Raw genomic sequence first — 16,451 nt, 5'->3', positions numbered from 1 at the left:
CGCCTTACCACAGTCCTCGTTACACACTTTGCCAAGATATTGATTCCAGTCTCTTAAGTGGAGCTCATCCCAATGGAATATCTTTTGAGGATCTGTATGTTAATTTGCATGTTTGCTCCTCAAACTCTCCCAGCAGAACATCATTGCTAGTTTTACCTATGTCATTGGTTACGACATGGACCATGACAATTGGATCCTCCCTCCCGCATTCCAAGTTTGTCTCCAGCTGCAAAGTGTTAGTAATAGCTGCCAAACTAAAGCATTCACCTCATTTTTCATAGAATTTACAGTGCAGAAGGAGGCCATTCAGCCCATCGAGTCTGCATCGGCTCTTAAAAAGAGCACCCTACCCAAGGTCAACACCTCCACCCTATCCCCATAACCCAGTAACCCCACCCAACACTAGGGGCAATTTTGGACACTAAGGGCAATTTATCATGGCCAATCCACCTAACCTGCACATCTTTGGACTGTGGGAGGAAACCAGAGCACCCGGAGGAAACCCACACATACGGGGAGGATGTGCAGATTCCGCACACAGTTACCCAAGCCAGAATCAAACCTGGGACCCTGGAGCTGTGAAGCAATTGTGCTATCCACAATGCTACTGTGCTGAACAGGATTCCAATATTAACTTTCTTAATGAAAAACTATTAACAAGTGCATATTTAAGACAGAAAAAAATGGTGAAAGAAATAAATCATACATTTTCACGACTTACCTCATGAGTCTCCCTTTTTGTGCTTCCAATTTCTCATTAGAAACGTTCCTTTTGGTAAAACAATATGGTAATTGATGCCTTATATCAATTATAATATCTCCCGTTTGGAGATTTCCTTTCTTGCCACCATGCATTTTAGATCACAAACATCAAATCTTAATAATTTTTCATTTATGCACATTGTACTTTATTATAAAGGGAACGATTGTGTATATAACATTCTATTGATGCATTTCTCTCATAAATAATTTCCCCTAAATATCTTTGATTAAGTGTCTCAGCAGCCAGGGTGCTCTTCTAATATTCCTGGTGTCCCAAGACGAGGGACAGCATTTCCCACTTTCTCCAATTAGAAATACTATAAAACCCATCAGAAAGGTTTGCACGAGAGGTGTCATTAAAAATAATCAATTTTATATTCTTAGGGCCACCTAAAGATGGAAATTTCTCCATCTTAATGTTTTGTTTGCCTGCAAAATATTCTGGAGCTTGAAATGTTTCCTCCAAACCAAAGAGACCCCTATTTCACTTCCAAAGTCTTCCTTCTACATCTGGCGCCACATAGAACATTACAGCGCAGTACAGGCCCTTCGGCCCTCGATGTTGCGCCGACCTGTGAAACCACTCTTGCGGGGTTTGATAAACACTTCCCTCTGGAAATGCATTCCCCCTGCAGAAATTTAGCTTTTATGTCTATTGACTTGCATGCCCAAGAAAATGTCACTTAAAGGACCAAAGGAATTTTCAAAATTACCTTTCCTGCTGTGGGTGAGTCCACTTTGACCTCTCTATATGTTAAGCACTCTTCAAAACCCCAGGCCACTAACCTAGTCTTGGCCTTCGAGTTACCATCTGGTAGGACCTTTCCGTGCAGATCCACCTATGCAATAATGCTGGCTAATCCTTACCTGAGACCTCTGAATACATGCCAAACTTCCTCCAACTGCCTATTTCAATTTAGCCTCTTGTATGGCAGTTGGACTGCAGTGGTTCAAGATGATAGCTCACCATCATCTTCTCGAGGGATATTAGGGATGGCCAATAACTGCTGACCTAGCCAGTGATGCCTTTTTCCCATGAAATAATTTTTTAAAATCACAATGGGATCCCAAGACATACAATTTATTCTGATGACCCGTGAGGAATGGGATTTTAGTGTTTGATTCACTTGTTGGATAATCACTGATTTTCCTTCACATCCTATAACTTTCCATTGGCCTTTCCATTCTCTATGCCCCCTCATAATGAGCTATATCACTGGAAATAAGAGGTGGAATTTTCCCATATTTTGACGGAGTTATCATAGAATTCCTATAGTGCAGGAGGCCATTAGGTCCATCGAGTCTGCACCGACCCTTGGACAGAGAACCTTACTTAAGCCCATGTCTCCACTCTGTCCCTGTAGCCTTACCTAACACTGAGAGGCAAATTAGCATAGCCAATCCACCTAGCCTGTACATTTTTGGACTGTGGGAGGAAACTGGAGCACCCGGAGGAAACCCACATGGACATGGGAAGAATATGCAAACACCACACACGTACTCACCTGAGGTCAGAATTGAACCCTAGTCCTGGAGCTGTGAGGCAGCAGTGCTAACCACTGGGCCACCGTGCTGCTCCAGTGCAATAGCGGGCAGGAAAAGCAGCATACAGCCTGCGAGCAGTGGTGACTGGTTTGTGTGCTATTTTTTTCGGGACTTTAGAAAAAATTATCCACCTGTTTCACATCACCTCCGTGACAGGTGGACTCTGAATGCTATCAGTGGGGAGCACCATTTAAAAGCCTCCCCAGCATCCCTCAGCCATTTTCTCATGGTCCAACACAGAGGATGGATGTTAAGCAGTTTGCTCCATGATTTTATAAATAATAAATAATCTTTATTATTGTCATAACTTGGCTTACATTAACATCGTAATTAAGTTACTGTGAATAGCCTCTAGCTGCCACACTCCGGCGCCTGTTCGGGTCCACAGAGGGAGAATTCAGAATGTCCAATTCATCTGACAGCACATCTTTCAGGACTTGTGGGAGGAAGCCGGAGCACCCGGAGGAAACCCACACAGACACGGGAAGAAGGGTGCAGTCTCCGCATAGACAGTGACCCAAGCGGGAATCAAACCCACTGAAGCAACAATGCTAACCGCCGTGCTACTGGGCCGAGTCCTCACCAGGCTGCTGGATGCCATGGAGTAATGTAATGAAATTGTCTACCCACGCACAGAGAGGAGACCAGCAAGTAAGTAGATGTATCTAGCATGGGAGGCAATGACCGCACCAGCTGCCTGCAGAGGAGGATGGCCATCCAATGCTGCAAAAGGATGAATGATCTCCATTTTGCCAAAGTGAGTCACTCCTCCCCTCACTCTCACAGACCCATCACATATGCACATGGAACTCGCTGCCCCCTCCTGGGACACTACCACTTGTTCTCTTCCACGCATCCTCATCTCCTCTGGCTCCTCTCATCACCTTACAGCTCCCACTCAACATCCGCACATGCCAAGCATCGTTACCATCTGCCCTGGCATGCAGCCTGATTGTACTCCATCTGTTTGTTTTTTTTGCAGGACGAGTTGGCTCACAATAAACGGGAGAGATCCCAGATGGATGGAGAAATGCCAGAATTGAAAATTCTCTTGGAATCTCTCTTCTCTTGCAGGCACATTAGAATCAGCCCAGGACCTCCACCAGTCAGGTCCAAGAGTCCAGCTCCGAGGCCAACTCTGATGACTTCTCAGAATTGGAGACCAACGAGCCATCACAGCTTTCACCTGCACCCTCCAACAGCACAATGGGACCTCACTCTGATCCACAGCAGGCAAAGACATGCACGTCCCAGGGTGCCAGCACCCTGAAGACTGCTGGAGGCCGTGCACTGGTGCAGGACATGCACTCCATGGTGCATAGACATGTGAGTATCCACGAGTGCCAATGTCGGGCGAGCTTCTTGAGCTCACTCCCAAGGAGGAAACCAGCGCTTTACAGGCACCCATTGTTGGAGGGCATTTTCTAATACTGGACTATGATATAAATTATAGGTGGCTCTGTAACTACATTTGTGCTCCTGTAACGGGTCGCGGAATTTACCGTGATACAGCTACAAGCCAGGACCGCCACCCTCCGGGAATGGACGATAGGTAAAGCCTCTGAGCACAGTCGCCTAGCACACCGGATACGTGGTTGATAGAGACGACGTGGTTAACACATCATGGAAAAGAGAGGCATGAGGCCGCTTTTCTGGGGTCCCCCGGGGATCCATGAGTGGCATACGGATAAGAGCAAAATACTCTGGTACAAAAAAACAATGATCAGAGTTGGGTGGGATCCTGACGCAGCCGCCCGTAGAACAAAGAAACTGGTGGGATAAACAAAAGCGAGATACGGCAAAAAAAACTAAGGCAGGAGTCATCTTAGTTCACCAGTTTGAAGAACGAATGACAAAACTTAAATGCACCCTCGTGCAGCGTTACACTAATAATGTAAATGACAGATGTAAAGCCTTCACCATTTGAAAAACAGGCTATTTTAAAGGAATTGAGCTCTCACTCTCCCACATTCACACCAAATCATTTTAAGCATAGCAATAAAGCGAGAAAAGATAGCGGCAGTACAGATTGTGCAAACCAGCAAAAGAATCACAGGAAACTGCTACAATTATGGCTAAGGACTGTAGGGTAAAGGGAACTGTAAACGTGGGAAATCTAACTCAATTAACCCAAAAGATCATGCAGCATTCCTGGAATGTCTCAAGGAAAGGGGAAAGAAACGGGCTCCCTGGGGATGGCCATTTTAAATTAACTAAAAGTTTAGACATGTCCAAAGGAAAATAAAATAAAAAAATCAAATAAAGTAAAATCCAAAAGATCAGACCTCGTGGTCATTGAGGAATGAGGAGGGGAAGGTACTATGCCACTTTTGCTCACCGAGGAGCATTGTAACCCAACTAATCAAATGTGGAAGCCGGGTGGATTTCAATAAGACACTGCGGCACAGTAAAAAAACAAACAGGGGGGCTGAAAAGTTCAACAAGCTTTTTGTTCAGAAATATCTGAGGGTGACAAATCCCCCTCCCAAAACACACGAGAAAAAAAAGGGGAGTAAGGTAAACACAAGATTAAGGTTAGAAACTTAACAATGGTCGGACCGTCCAGATAAACTCGACAGTAATTCAATTCATTTCCGTTAAAAAAGAAAACCCAGTAATATCTCTTTCAAACACTGGTTAAATAGTGAACATTGAAATCAATTTAAAGAACAAGACAGAAATTTGAGTAACATTAAAGGAAAGAATAAATAATGTTCGAGATCACATAAAAGACGCAAATGGCATCATTCCAAGTTCTCCGCCTCCTTCGGTTCTGTACAAAAATTCAACCATTTCAGCAAGCAGGTCATCTGCACAAAAAAAAATACGTCTAAGAATAGCTAATGCCTATAAAATCAATCAGTGGAAATTGACTTAAATGGAATAACACAGATAAAGTTTTATGATGAAGTAGAATGGAAGATCTTGTTCTGTATTTTAATTAAGCGATTGTGTAACTGCTGTCTCTTTGAGAATCTGTAGCCATGAGAGAGGGCTAACAGTTAACTCTGATACTTGCGACCTGTGAGAGTGTGTGTGTTTGGTCTGTGAATGTTAATATCTCTGCTAAGATTTATCTTCTGAGAAGTAACCTTGAGTTTATAATTTGCAACATTAGAATAGGCGCCAGAAGGATTTTTACCTAACTTATTTTGGTTAAAGCACTGAAGTGCTAGGTTTCCTTTGTGAGTGTGGTGATATTTGTGTGTCGTCTGACATTGTGATTTAAAGATCATAGTTTGAGTGTAATTAATAAATTTTTCTTTTCAAAGATTATCATTGACATTTCCAGGGTAATTTTGATACACGAGGAATTTTAATCGGAGTACAAAACCACGTATGTAAGAATAAGAAAATATTAGTTTTATGGTGTTCATTGGAAGTTAGGATCGGTGAAATACATATGACAGTTGAAATACATATGGCCAATCCGGTGTTTCACTTGTTCAGGGTTAAACCTTCCCTGACACCACGCAGGTGTATTAATTCTGAGATTGCAGAATTAAGTGTAAAGGACAGATGGGTAAATAAAATATGTTCATGATCATGTTTCTTGTTTAAACAAAAGAAGGGTGGTGACAAAATGACGTCTGGTAGAGAACCCTTACTCTACCCCCTTTTCAAACCAGCAGAGAATTCACCCAGGCTTATTAATGCCTGGATTTGATATGGCTCTCTTGTGGGGACCATGAATTTGTATTCAGTTGAATTGGTTTTTGGAGCAGGCAAGGAGCTGGATTAGGGGTTTGTCCCTGTCCACACTCTGAGCTCTGGCTTTGTAACTCTGATAAAGTAATTTTAAAAAAAACAGCTGAAGATGTATTTTTAATTGGAACTTACAAATCTTAAGTTTTGAATTGTCAAATATATTCAGATTAGTTAACCCACTCTGTCCCATGCAGAATGGATCTTTTGTGTTTTACTTTACAAGTAACTACAAGTGGCACAATATTTGCAGTAGCTTCAGGAATTTGAGATTGTTGAGTTATTGTAAACTGGCTAATTAGCCAGGCAAAAGCACATCAGGGTCGGGTTCAAGCGCAACAGAATTAGGTGCGTAACCACAAGGAAAATAGATATGAAAAGGTTGTAATATATGAGAACTACTAACCCCTGAATAACACACATGTTCAGCCCATACAGGAAAAGCTTTAGCCGGACAACATCTAACACCTGGTGATGACCAGGAAACTTTTCCACTTTTCCTTTAAATTTTTAGGTTAAACATTCAAGAAAGGCTGGAAGGACAGCAGCAGCTGTGGGGTCTCTATGGAATTATCTACGGAATTCCTTGCCCAGTGAAGCAGTAGAGGCTCCTTCATTAAATAGTTTTTTGAAGAATAAAGAGATTAAGGGTTATGGTGTTCGGGCCGGAAAGTGGAGCTGAGTCCACAAAAGATCAGCCATGATCTCATTGAATGGCGGAGCAGGCTCGAGGGGCCAGATGGCCTAATCCTGCTCCTATTCTTATGTTCTTATATCTCGTGATGTCTCTTGAGATCTCAGAACAACTACAAGCACATAAGAGCGCAGGAACATCATTGATTTCACAACGGACACAGGATGAACATAGCTATATGAACTATGGTGCTTTATATAATTTTATTGACGGGATGTGCATCCCAGCAGCCAGAGACTGTTGATATAATGATATAACTTATTTTAATGCATGGCTGCAGCTACATTCGGGGAAAGATAGCAGATGCGTATACAAATTGTGTCTATATAATTTTCACACATTCCGGTATTGTTTATAATATGAAATGAATATGTGTCGTATTTTAAGTAAGGTTGTTATGAAGCAGGCTGCCAATGACACGGGTGCCACTAGATTTTGAGGGCATGACAACCTACACAGGGTTAGAAGAGGCATAATCAATGATGCAGTGACATGACTTAACACATAAACTTTTATGGTAAAGTCACTAGACATACAAAGGTTAAATGCAAAGGTGGAACAACTTACCGGAATAAGGAAGAGAATATTAGAGAAAGCAGCGAAAGGTCTAGCCAGCTTTGGAAAAGAGGGCCTGGGTATACAATTGAATAGGACAACAGTGTTAGGGCCACACACTAAGACTCAACAATAATTAACAAACTCATCGACCGAGAAAGGGAGACAGCCGGATGGCTCTGACGGGGCAGCTTGGACACAACCTTGATCTGATATAAAGGGGGGAGGTGCCTGATTGAATAGATAGCCCGCAATTGGCTAAGCTAGCCAAATGACAATGGACGCTGGACAACTGTACACTCAAGGTACCAGAGTATACTCAACGATCCCCGACTGCAAAATGGACGAGCTAACGGGGATAGAGATGGTCCTGATGATCCCTATCGTCACACTGGACTCAGGGCCATACCCTCACAACCAACTGGAGGACATTGGAATCGTATGGGCTAACACCCCCCCTCAGGGCCCGGTGGTACAGGGAGAGTTGGACGAATGTGGGTTAATCAGAACTCATGGTTGTGTCTTAGGGATTACACCTGCCCCCATGCATTTTAGGTTTACGGAGAAAAGGAAATACTGTATCTCCGCCACCGTAACCTATCGCTATAACTTTTGTACCCCTTAGGTCCACCACTATCGGCCTAGCAAGGATCATTTGAGTTAGGAAGATGGTCCCACATCTTACAGAAACTCTGAGGGAACGAAGACTCAAGATCGATCAATCAGTTAAGCTTTACCACTAGTTAACGAAAAATCCGTTCTTGACAAAAAAGACGCACACCGAGGAACTACTTCAGAGTGAAAGTGGCAGAGAGTGTGGGACTGTTAGATGAGCTTACTTGAAAACTGCTATGAATAACATCATTTAATGACAGACAGCAGAGTTAGTCAGGGAGGCAGGAATGATTGATATCAAGACATTAAATTCAACATACATGGGTTCGTTTGAGGAGTGATCTTTGAATCACATGCACGGCGTATGTACGGAACATCTGTGAGGTTACATGCCCCAAAGGCCGTATTAAACGCATCCTGCTGCCCTCCTAGCGAATCATTGTGGTCATCTGGGATTCAGTAAACTTCTTCCAGGACCAAAAGGGGGAAAGTGTTGGAGGCCATTTTCTAATACTGGACTATGATATAAATTATAGGTGGCTCTGTAACTACATTTGTGCTCCTATATTACTTTTAAATAGTTCTGATGAGACAAAAGGTGCTCATTGGCTTAGATGCCTGTTTAGAAGAGGCAATTTGTAGAAATAGATAGTGTATACACAATGCTTGTGAATATCAGAAAGGACACAAAATGGCTGTTAGTTATTAAAGCAATATTAAAGACACAAAATGGCTGAACTTAAGCTTCCTCATGAGAACCAAACGTGGGTATGTACAGGGTGTATTTTAACGGCCACTGATAACAGCTCCACAGAACAAGGAGTGTAATGTATCCTTGATAAAGCTCAAGGTCCACAGCTGCAGACAGGACATATCCTTGAGTTAGTTTTGAATGACTTCTGTATGAAGTTAGGGGCAATTAAGACAACACCCACTTTAACCATATATGTGATAACTGGGATGCTAAGGAAATTGATTGGCTGCATGTAATGAATTGTAATGTGAATATAGTTGATTGATTGTATGTAAATGAGAATACAACTAATTCCGCCCCTTGATCTGTATATTAACCCAATGCGAACCTTAGCTCAAGTGAGAAAGAGGATTGCGAGACTGCGTAGTCTCCAAATCACCTCTAACACCCATAGGAAGGAGAAGCTGGTGCACAGTACAAGACCATTCACCCAGGTGACTCTGGGAGTGTCCAGCCCATCTGAATCCCCATTTCCTGTGATCGATTCAGCTCCAACCCCATAATCCCTTCCTGTCACCGATTAAGCTCCAACCTCACAGTTTGAAGAAAGGGCACTATCACACAGGACCCCAAAAGCAGGCCGGAGCCCTCCAGATGTCGGCTCTCCAGAAGACACCCGCCAAGGTCATCGTGGACAACAGGCAGTGGCATACAGCAGATTGCCTCCACCTCCATTCTGGATCCGGGGATAAGCAAAAATGTAGTGGCAGGGTTAGAGAGGTTAAAAAGCTGTAGTTGTACAGTGTGGGCACAGGAGTTAGGCACCTAGACAGTGTCCACCTATGTAAATAAGCACCAACTCTGTAAATAAACTGGCATATTGCTACCTTTCTGACTCCTTGTTCATATGAGAGGTCTTCCTGTAGTGCTGCTCAGATAACTGCATTCCTGTTCCACAGAAAGGCTGAATGCTCCATTGCCACCATTGGTTCTCTGCACGGTTGCTAACACATTTGTGGCATCTCCTTAGTGACAGAATACATCAGTCATATATGTGTCTTGTTGGTGATTATTACATCCTCCACATGTTTAGGGCTAACGTCACTTAACCCAGCCATTGTCAATATTTGCTCTCTGCACATGTTACCTGACGACTAGACCCTTATGAAAATTGAGCTTGGCCTCCGGTGGCACTGAACCTCAGGGGCCAAGATCACTAAGCAGGAGCCTAGATTATGATAGATGAAACTCTCCACACGACATTGCCCTGATATGACCCTTCAGCCAGACAGGAATCATAGATTCACAGTACCTCTTTGAGGATCATTGTTTGTCCCCACCGTAGCAGTGCCCAGTGAAGCAGTAGAGGCTCCTTCATTAAATGTTTTTAAGATAAAGATAGATAGTTTTTTGAAGAATAAAGGGATTAAGGGTTATGGTGTTCGGGCCGGAAAGTGGAGCTGAGTCCACAAAAGATCAGCCATGATCTCATTGAATGGTGGAGTAGGCTCGAGGGGCCAGATGGCCTACTCCTGCTCCTAGTTCTTATGTAAGTTACCATTATCCTCCTGCAGCATTAGGACTATGGATAACCGCACCCTCCCCATGACACAAGCCTTTTCAGTGAGAGTGTGGGCTGCCAGCAGTCAGACAGGCGAGTTGTGCTCATGAAAGGGACTTAAGGATGATGGTATGTGATCAGTGGTCCTAATCATCACTATCCATGAATTGCGTGGCTATGAACGTGTCTTTCTGGTCATCGTCACTGCCTGATTGCTGACTTCCGGGACCTCTTTTCATTATCCACCTTGACATTCTCCTCATCAAAGAAATTGTGCCGCTCCTCCATCTGCTCCTTGGGCAGCACCTTGCCCTATTTAAGTGCCTGCTGGTTGCAAAAGGTGGAGCACACAACCACAATGTGCAACACCCTCTGCAAACTATATTGCAGGGCTCCATCAGACTGGTCCAGGCTCCGGAACTGCATTTTCAGCATCCCAATGGTTTGCTCCACCAGTGAGTAGCAGCATAAGCCTTGTATCTGCTCTCAGCTGCACTCTGTGCCCCTCCGCCCTGCCCCCCCCCCCCCCCCCCCCCCACACACACGTATCATTGGCCACACCCTCAGTCGGTATCACTTGTTCCCGAGGAGCCAACCCTGTAGCCACTGTGGTCCCTCAAAAATGTTGGGAATTTGAGGCCGGCCAACAATGTAGGAATTGTGAACACTTGGTGGGCACCTTGCACACCTGGAGGAAGTGCGTCGCAATTTGGTTACATACTTGGAGGAGAGATCTGATCGAAGTATTCAAGATATTACCTGGGAAAGACAGGATAAATATAGATAAACTATTTCCATTGGTTGGAGATTCTAAAACTAGGGGGCGTAGTCTAAAAGGTTAGGGCTAGACAACTCAGTAGAGATGTTATGAAGAACTTCTTCACCCAAAGGGTGGTAGAGTTTTGGAACTCTCTCCACAAATAGCAGTTGAAACTAGAACAGTTGTTAATTTTAAATCTGAGATAGATATATTTTTGTTAAGCAAAGATATTAAGGGATATGGATAAAGGCGGGTATATGGAGTTAGGTCACAGATCAGCCACGATCTCATTGATTGGTGGGACAAGTCCGAGGGGCTGAATGGCCTACTCCTGTTCCTACACTCCCAAGGATTCCAGAGTGTACAATGAAGACATGATAGGAGCAGGTCTAAACTTGGCGTACTGTTTTGAATAGCCAGGGCGGACCCCTTTGGAGAGATAGGGATAGGTGGAATTTGCCTTAACTCTACTCAAAAGAAGTGGCACCAATCAAATTCCAACTCTCTTCCCTAAACCCAAGGGAGTAGGAAGGTTGGGCTCCTGGTTTTGCAAGGCAATTATTTTTTCCCCCTACTGACTTGTGCACCCAAGTGCCAGGAAGAACTTTGTATTGGAGAAGGGTGGATAGCATTTTGTGCAAAGGAATGCAGAAGATAGGCATGGGACCCTCACACATAAAAGGTATAGAAGCCATTTGTCGTGAGCAATTGAAGGCCACAGCGAGAGCAAAAGATCAGGAAGGAGAGACTGATGCATGCCCACCAGGAGGAGGAAGGTGGACAGGACAACCAGGTTTTACTGTGTGGACAGGGTCTACAGACCTAGGACATTGTTCCTTTTCATGACAGAGAATCAGAGTCAAAGGCAGCTGAGGCTAAGCCGTAAGGTGGTGACATAAAAATGTTGCATGGTCTAGCAGCAGCTCAAGCCATTATCCATTGACTCCCATGCTCTGCAAGTGGCCGTGAAGGTGACTGTTGCTCTCAACTGCTATGCCTCAGGATCTTTCCAGAGAATATCAGGAGACTTGTCTGGTCTATCCCTTTCAACAGCGCACAACTGCAGTAAGGCTGTACTACAGCCCCATTTGCTTGTGTGGGGGAATCACATTAATTTCTGTATGGATTTGATGCATAGAGCCACAGCCTTTGCCAATTATCCGGCTTCCCCCAGGATGTTATGGATTGTACCCATGTTGCCATAAAGGCCCCAATTCAACATGTGAACACCTTTGTAAAGTGAAAGTCCTGTAAGCCAACAGATTTATACCTTTTTAATGTACAATCATTTTTTAACCTTATACATATTGCCTCATTATGCAGACACCCATTGGGGACTTCCTTCAGACTGTGGTCTTTACATCTCTCCATGAACAGCCGTGGTCACTGACATTTGTGCAGAAGAAGGTTCTGGTGGAGAAGCTGGAGCGGTGAAGGCAGATGAGGGTGCTGAGGAACTTACGCTACCTTCATCTTCCTGTGACCTGCACATCCCTGAGTTGGCCTTCAGGTGGGACTAGCTGCTGGTGCACAGCAGTCGTCCATTCCAGTAATCACTGTGCCAAAATTGTGTTGGGTTCTTATGACGTGAGAAGAACTCCAGTGAAGATGTTGTTTTTGCTGTTTTTAAAAATTGACTTTTTGCTACAAGTCGGCTGACCGCAGGGTTGGCCCTTTGTCTGAAAACCATTACCAGGGGTTTCAAGAACAAAATTCTTTGTTCAGCTTCTGGAATCTTCTGGGCATTGTGGATAGCACAATTGCTTCACAGCTCCAGGGTCCCAGGTTCGATTCCGGCTTGGGTCACTGTCTGTGTGGAGTCTGCACATCCTCCCCGTGTGTGCGTGGGTTTCCTCCGGGTGCTCCGGTTTCCTCCCACAGTCCAAAGATGTGCAGGTTAGGTGGATTGGCCATGATAAATTGCCCTTAGTGTTGGGTGGGGTTACTGGGTTATGGGGATAGGGTGGTGGTGTTGACCTTGGGTAGGGTGCTCCTTCCAAGAGCCGGTGCAGACTCGATGGACCGAATGGCCTCCTTCTGCACTGTAAATTCTATGATATGATAATCTCAAACCTCATTTGTAATCCAAAATGGCCAAGAAAGAGACTTGGGCATCAGAACCTGTTATGCCGACATATCTGCCAACAGATACATACCACACCTGGGACTGACCAGGCCCAGTTCACAAGGAATGTAATTTGCACCTGATAGGCTCACTTTGCTAGTGGAGTCAGGGGGTTTGCCTAAACAATAGCTTCCCAAACACCAGACCTTTAACATAGATGGTAACTCTTTCGACCATTGGGACATAATTAACCCTGAAATCATAGCCAATTCCAGAGGCTGAATAGGCATCCCTTTTGAAGTAATTGTGGAGAAGGAAGGTCACATTACTCAAGTGACCATTTTGAAATCCATATATGCCTTTGTGAACTGGTCAGTCTGTTGTTTTAACATCCAACTGGTGAGCTACCAAAAGCAGAGCCCTGCAGGCAGTACAACCACCTGATCATCAAGCCTGATTCTACTGGAAGATTTCATTGACCCAGCTGCTGCATACCTACTTCATCTTGTCGTCAGCAGTAACTGAGAAGTGAATACTACAAGTCCAGCTCTCAGCCAGCTGAACCTGGGCATCTATGTGAAAGAATTCCTCTTTGGACTCTGGAAACCATGTGAACTAATATTCATTTCAGAGGTTATTTTACTGTAAAACTCCTTTGCTCTACACCCCCTTCCTCCCTTTACTGTGTGAATGTATATGTTTGGAATGGAACATTGCAAATATTCTTTCCATCCCCAGGTTTTGAGTGTGGAAAGAAAACTAATCTGTGTTAATCCTAACTCAAGCTTGCTGTGGATTATTAGTAAATTGGATCACAAAAACTGAGTGAGTGGGAAAACATGCTACCGCCTATTTTTTAAAACAAATTCAAAACACCTTCTGCTTACATACAGATGGTCAGAGGAAATCAGTGCAGTTTGTCTGTCTCTCTCAAATGCGACCATCCTGTTATGTGTACGCAACGTTTCAGTATTCTGTGGATGTCAGTGCTCATATTCTGAGAGGAGTGATCGAGGCCACTGAGGAAGGCTTTCAACCTTTCTGAGCTGAGACACTGCACTTGCATCTTCCACTCCGAGTGCTGCCTCATGAGTCTCTCCATGAGATTGGCCAATCTCTCATGCTCAGAACTCATGGGCTTGAGACCCTGGAACAATGTGAAGCTCGTGACAGTGATAGACTCCTCCATTCACAGTCCAAGTCCTCATACTGCCTCAGGGAACTCCATAGATATCCACACATCTGCTGCTGATTATCTAAATACTGTGCCCCAAAAAAGGACTCCCGAGGCTCCACATTACTGCCACAGGAGCATGAATGTAACTTTCCTTCCTCCTCTGAGAGGGACTTTGCATAGATGTATCTGATTCTGACAATTCCTCCGACACTCTGGTGCAATTAATTCCATCCTCGGCCAACTGTACATACTTGATACAGCCCTCTGAAGTGCTTGTATCTGAGTTGGCAGAGTGTGGGGTAGCACAATGCTGCCTCCTCGGAAATCTGTTCCTTTTGATGCCTGAGGAATAATCTGGCCTGGGGTGTGGGTTTGGGGATGGTGATGTGAGGGAGCTGAGCTGGAACATGTGTGAGACAGAAAGTGAGTTATTTAGGTATAGTCCTTTTTTTTGGATATGCAAATTAGGAACAGGAGTTTCCCTCCTCCATCTTTGATTTCCCCTCTTCCTTCCCCATGATTTTGCTTCTTTCCCTGCTCATGATGCCCTGCTGATTCTTAAAAATGTTCTCATGTACTAGCTGCTACTAAAATTTATGAGCAAAATGTTTTATGACTGAGCTCCCAATCTTAAAGTAATTGCAGATATTGTGCGTAATGTCATCACATGCCTAGATGTAAACTGACTAAATCTCCTGGAATACTTTCAATGTGGTTGGCATTCTGGTGGAAAAATAAAGTGGATATTCAATGAATTTATTGAATTATTGAAAATAGTGTAGAGCAGAGAAAATGCCTATATGTATATTTGAAATATCGAGGCAAGTTATTGAATCAGGCTCAGTCTCATCAACTGGTTATAAAATTGTAAACTTACATTGCACAGTAAAAGGTTGCCACCCTAATCAAGAATTACAGATTAATCTCCTGACACTGGTTTGAACAATAACTACTTCTATTTATATGTTATTAATGTAATAATGCCCCTAAATGCACTCGAGTGTTTAAAGCAACATTTGTCACCGATCTGTAGTTGTGTAAGAAAATGTGGCAGTTATCAAATGCTTAGTCAAAGAAGTAAGTTTAAGAAGGAAAGAGAGGTAAAGAGGTGGAGAGGCTTTAGATGGGTCTTTCAGAGTTTAGCGCATTGGCAGCTGAAGGCACAGCCACAAATGGTAGAAGGGATGCTCAGGAGGCCAGAATAAGAGCAGTGCATTTATCGCAGAAGGTTGTGGGGATGGAGGATATTCCAGAGATATGGTGTAAAAAGGTTATGGAAGGATTTGGAAACGAGGATTCGAACTTTAAAACGGTGGCATTTCTCAACCAGGAGTCAGTGTCGATCGGCAAACACATCGGTGTTTGAATGGGACTTAGTGCGAATAAGAACATTGGCAGCAGATCTGGAGATGTCAGTTTGAAGGGTAGAATATCGGAACCCAGCCAGCAGTGCATTGGAATAGTTAAATCCAGAGGTTACAAAAGCATGGATGAGGATTTCAACAGCACCTGAGGTGAGGCAGGGGCAGTATTGGGAAGTGCCAAGGTGGTAGAAATAGGCAGTCTTCATTATGTAACGAATATGAGGTGGAAATATCTTTCCTGGGTTAGGTATATCCCGAATAGTGAGAAACACATTGGTTCAGCCCCAGACAGTGCAGAGAACAACTTGGGAGGAATTCACGACGCCAGTTACCCTTTTTCACCGACCTGGTTGGTTGCTCGACCCTTCACTTTCCATTGGTCAGTGCTGCGATGACGGTGGGTGCGGTGGCAGCAGCTGGGGCGATGAAGAGGGGTTTGAAGCGGGGGGAGAGGGGGGGACCACACAGCGGATGTCCCGGAGCGCGGGAAAAGATTCCCGGCGCCCGCACGAGAGAGTTCCGCCTCCTCGCTCGCGGCCTCACAGGACCGCGGTGACGTCACACTAGGTAACCGAGCCGAGGTCAAAGGTCGCTCGTCGCGTCTTAGCAACAGCGCTGCTGGGGGAGTGGGAGAAAAGCCGGGGCTTCCTCGCGGCAAGATCTGATAAGTAAAGCAGCAATGTTGGATACCATACAGTACGCCATCGTGGAAATCGGCAGAAACTGTTTCCTAACTCTCTCCAACCTTACGGATGACGGTAAAGATCTGCTCAGTAACATTTCATTGAACCCGCTGAAGAGTCGCTCAGTCCCTCGTTCCATTTTACTGACACTAGTTTGAGGGACCCTTTAATTGTTGCCTTTGAAACGAACTAATTGTCCTTTCTGGAGTGAGTTCCACACAATCGGATTTCTTATTTAATGCTCATAATATTATGCGTCAGATAAACTCTA

At 44.3% G+C, this 16,451-nt stretch overlaps 1 protein-coding gene and 1 long non-coding RNA gene across 5 annotated transcripts in view; one reads left to right on the top strand and one right to left on the bottom strand.

Annotated features, from left to right (window-relative positions):
• Positions 1-4,229: 4,229 nt before the first annotated feature.
• On the bottom strand, positions 4,230-15,940 carry LOC140391723 (uncharacterized). The gene is made up of 4 exons (XR_011935161.1): positions 15,844-15,940; positions 9,458-9,595; positions 7,274-7,337; positions 4,230-5,117 (listed from the first exon to the last, which is right to left on the bottom strand). It is a non-coding gene; the product is annotated as an uncharacterized lncRNA (long non-coding RNA).
• A 37-nt stretch (positions 15,941-15,977) lies between these two features.
• Positions 15,978-16,451, top strand: part of LOC140391721 (coiled-coil domain-containing protein 81-like) — a 252,969-nt gene continuing 252,495 nt past the window's right edge. For 2 of the 4 annotated variants that reach the window (XM_072476493.1, XM_072476490.1), the window contains exon 1: positions 15,980-16,255. In XM_072476493.1, coding sequence (XP_072332594.1) covers positions 16,250-16,255 — 6 coding nt within the window. In that variant the 5' untranslated portion in view covers positions 15,980-16,249. Of the gene's footprint in view, positions 16,256-16,312; positions 16,388-16,451 lie in introns of those variants that run through there. The other 2 variants (XM_072476491.1, XM_072476492.1) reach the window with 2 other exon arrangements.

The sequence above is a fragment of the Scyliorhinus torazame genome, chromosome 15 (genome assembly GCF_047496885.1).
Source record: "Scyliorhinus torazame isolate Kashiwa2021f chromosome 15, sScyTor2.1, whole genome shotgun sequence".
In the NCBI taxonomy this organism is placed as follows: Eukaryota; Metazoa; Chordata; class Chondrichthyes; order Carcharhiniformes; family Scyliorhinidae; genus Scyliorhinus; species Scyliorhinus torazame.
The sequence above is the reverse complement of the archived record's forward strand: the minus strand, read 5'-3'. Positions and strand labels throughout refer to the sequence as shown.